Source organism: Austrofundulus limnaeus, unplaced genomic scaffold, assembly GCF_001266775.1.
Source record: "Austrofundulus limnaeus strain Quisiro unplaced genomic scaffold, Austrofundulus_limnaeus-1.0 Scaffold247, whole genome shotgun sequence".
NCBI lineage: Eukaryota > Metazoa > Chordata > Actinopteri > Cyprinodontiformes > Rivulidae > Austrofundulus > Austrofundulus limnaeus.
The window spans coordinates 120,714-123,713 of NW_013952649.1; the positions used below are offsets into that span (position 1 = coordinate 120,714).

At 39.1% G+C, this 3,000-nt stretch overlaps 1 protein-coding gene across 1 annotated transcript in view; it reads left to right on the forward strand.

Annotated features, from left to right (window-relative positions):
- Positions 1-577: 577 nt before the first annotated feature.
- Positions 578-3,000, forward strand: part of il17ra1a (interleukin 17 receptor A1a) — a gene marked incomplete at its 5' end in the record, with an annotated part of 8,258 nt that continues 5,835 nt past the window's right edge. Inside the window, 3 exon segments of the mRNA XM_014020287.1 lie at positions 578-724; positions 1,874-1,995; positions 2,255-2,381. Coding sequence (XP_013875741.1) covers positions 578-724; positions 1,874-1,995; positions 2,255-2,381 — 396 coding nt within the window.

Genomic DNA, 3,000 nt, shown 5'->3' on the forward strand with positions numbered 1-3,000 from the left:
GAATTAATTTATGGAATAATCTGGAAGACGACGTTAAAAATGCCAGATCAATGTGTGTATTTAAGAAAATGATCAAGGTTAATTAGTTGGAGAAATACTGTATGGGTATAATGTACAAATTGTTTCTCAAGTGGGAATTAAACCTTTGTTGTTTTTCTTTTATTTTTTGTACGTTTTTTTGTAAATTGAAGATAATTTTTGATTGAATTTATTTATTTGAGAAAAAGGGGCAGAAATCGTAATTTTTTTTCTTCTGCCTTTCTTTTGGTTTATGATTTGTATTTTTATTGAATATTGAATTTATGTTGTTTTGTTTTAAATGAATAAACTTTTTGCAATGAAATGAAAAAAAAAATTCTATGAAACCTTTTGTTCAACCCTCTGAATTAAAGCTGAGAGTCTGAACTTCAACTGCATCTGAAATGTTTTGTTTAAAATTCACTGTGGTACAGAACAAAGATAAGGAAAATGATGTCTTTTTCCTAATAGATACAGACCTGACTGTATCTGCCTGGCCAATCACMCTGTAATTGAGTAGATTTTCCAGCTCTCAGTGTGTGTGTGTTTCTTTGTGTAGGTAACTGCATGGACCCTGGGTGGGTGAAGAGTCATGACTATACCCCCAGTGGTCCAGAGAACCTGCAGGTGTCAGTAGTAACCAGAGAAGATGACCGTGGACAGCTGCAGCCCATTCTGCATGCTGATTGGACATTAAAGGATGATGGTGAGTTAATGATAAGGTGATCAGTGTTCAGCACCTTACAGTCCTGCCTCTTGGGATTTTTTTCTACACTGCCTGTCCAAAAAACAAGTGTCCACCTGGATTTAACTAAGGTCTATGATGTTGGGTTGCTGCAGGAGGTCAGTTGTAGGTTCAGCTCAAAGAATGAGGTCAGTTGACTACCTGAATATACTGACTGACCAGGTTATTCCAGCAATGGATTGTTTCTTCCCTGATGGCACGGCCATATTCCAAGATGACAATGCCAGGATTCATGGGGCTCTTATTATGAAAGAGTGGTTCAGGGAGCATGAGACATCATTTTCACACATGGATTGGCTCCACAGAGTCCACTGAGAACCTTTGGGATGTGCTGGAGAAGGTCAGACTCTACCATCATCAATGCAAGATCTTGGTGAAACATTAATGCAGCACTGGATGAAATAAATCAGTTGACATTGTAGAAGCTTATCCGAACAACGCCAAGAGGATGTGTGCCGTAATCGAAGCTAAAAATCCAACCAAATATTAGATTGTGACCTTTTTTTTGGTGACCACTTTTTTTGGACAGGCAGTGTATTGTCTACAACCTGGAATTTGTTTGGACTTTTTTTTATTAAAAGCAATAATTCTACAAAAACACTTGAGATTAATAAATTAAATGGACAGAAATTGTTTAAATACATTAAAAAAAACGTTGTAAATTTTCAGACCCCAAAACTAAATAATTCCGTGATCTTGGTCCATCTTACTTGGACTTTTTGTGTAATCTGCATCTTCTTCCAGATACTCTTTGTTGAATTAACGTCTGGACTGGTTCGGGGTTTTATGGTCATTGTCCTGTTGTAATCCTCAAATCTCAGGAAAACTCCAACAAATTCCTCTCAAAAATTTAGTTTGCAGTTTCCCTATCCCTGCTGGTGAAACACATCCCCTCTGCTTGATGATGACACCACCATGCTTCACTGTAGGGATGGTGTTTTCAACATGAAGAGAGATGATAAAAAAGTTCTTTGCTACAAGTTCTTGGCTACCTGAAGCTTAATAGGGGGCGATTGTGTCTTTTTATTATTGCAAATACTTGTGATTCTTGACTGATTCTTCTGTAAAATGTCTCAGAGACAAGATCTAACTTCTGGTTTATATCAACAGGAAGCATACATTATCTGAAGGCCACTGAGCTTCATGTTCTAGTGATGTCCACCAATCGGAACCAATGTATTAGATACTCTTTTAAGGACAAGCTTCCGATGCGAAGTCCATCATGGGAGAAGGTGGGAGTGAAATATCATGTCCACATTATATTTCATTTATTTTTAGGACTGATGTTGGGTGCAGTATCTATTAAGTCAATGGTTTGGATGTACAATCTTGTGTATAAGTGTTTATTGTTTGTCCTGAGGTGTGGGTGAGAGTGTGAATGGTTGTCTCTGTGATGGACTACGGGCCAGATTTTGACCTTCTTAAATACAAAGTTTGAGGAATGCTGGTTTAGAATCTAAAGCTTATTTCAAACTTCTTGTTTGTTTTCAGTGGTCATTCTCTTCTCATGCGCTGGTKTTACAACCCAGGGAGGAGTACATTGTGTCTGTCTTCAACATCCCCAAACCAGAACAAGGACACACCCATTTTGACGTCAAAAGAACTGTTCTCGTCCCTGGTGAGTTTAAATCATGCAAACGGAACTGTCTGTAGTGGTGAAATTGTTTCGATCCTTCTTGACTGTGAAGGAGTGATCCTCGCTTTTATTAAATTCCTCCTGGTTTAACTCTGTTGGTGTTACCCAGGTTCGTCTCTCAGCACTGTAGTTGGTTCAGAATGCTGCAGCTCATTTTTTTAACACAAACAAAAAAAAGATAACAATAAAAATAAAAATCCCTCAACATATCTCCCTTGTGCTGCTTCCTTTCATTGGCTCCATGTTCCTTTTTAGAATTGATTTTAATTAATTATTAATTATTGTTTATCTAAAAGACCCTGAGTAACCAGTTTATGGAAAGGCTCCTGTAGACCTGTCTGTCCCCTGCAGCCCTGTTCCATCCAGATCTCTAATGGTGCGTTCACACCAAACGTGTTTTGAGTGTCAGGAGCGTCAGGTTTACATGCAAAGTCTATGGTGGACGTGTGTCGGGAAGTGCTGCGGCGCGTTTAGCGCGGCGCATTTTGAGCATTCGACGCTCTCGTCGCACATAAGCGCGGCGAGAGCTTCGAACGCTGGAGTTAGAAAATCTGAACTTTTGCAGCTCGATGCGCCACGTCAACCAATCAGAGAGACTCCA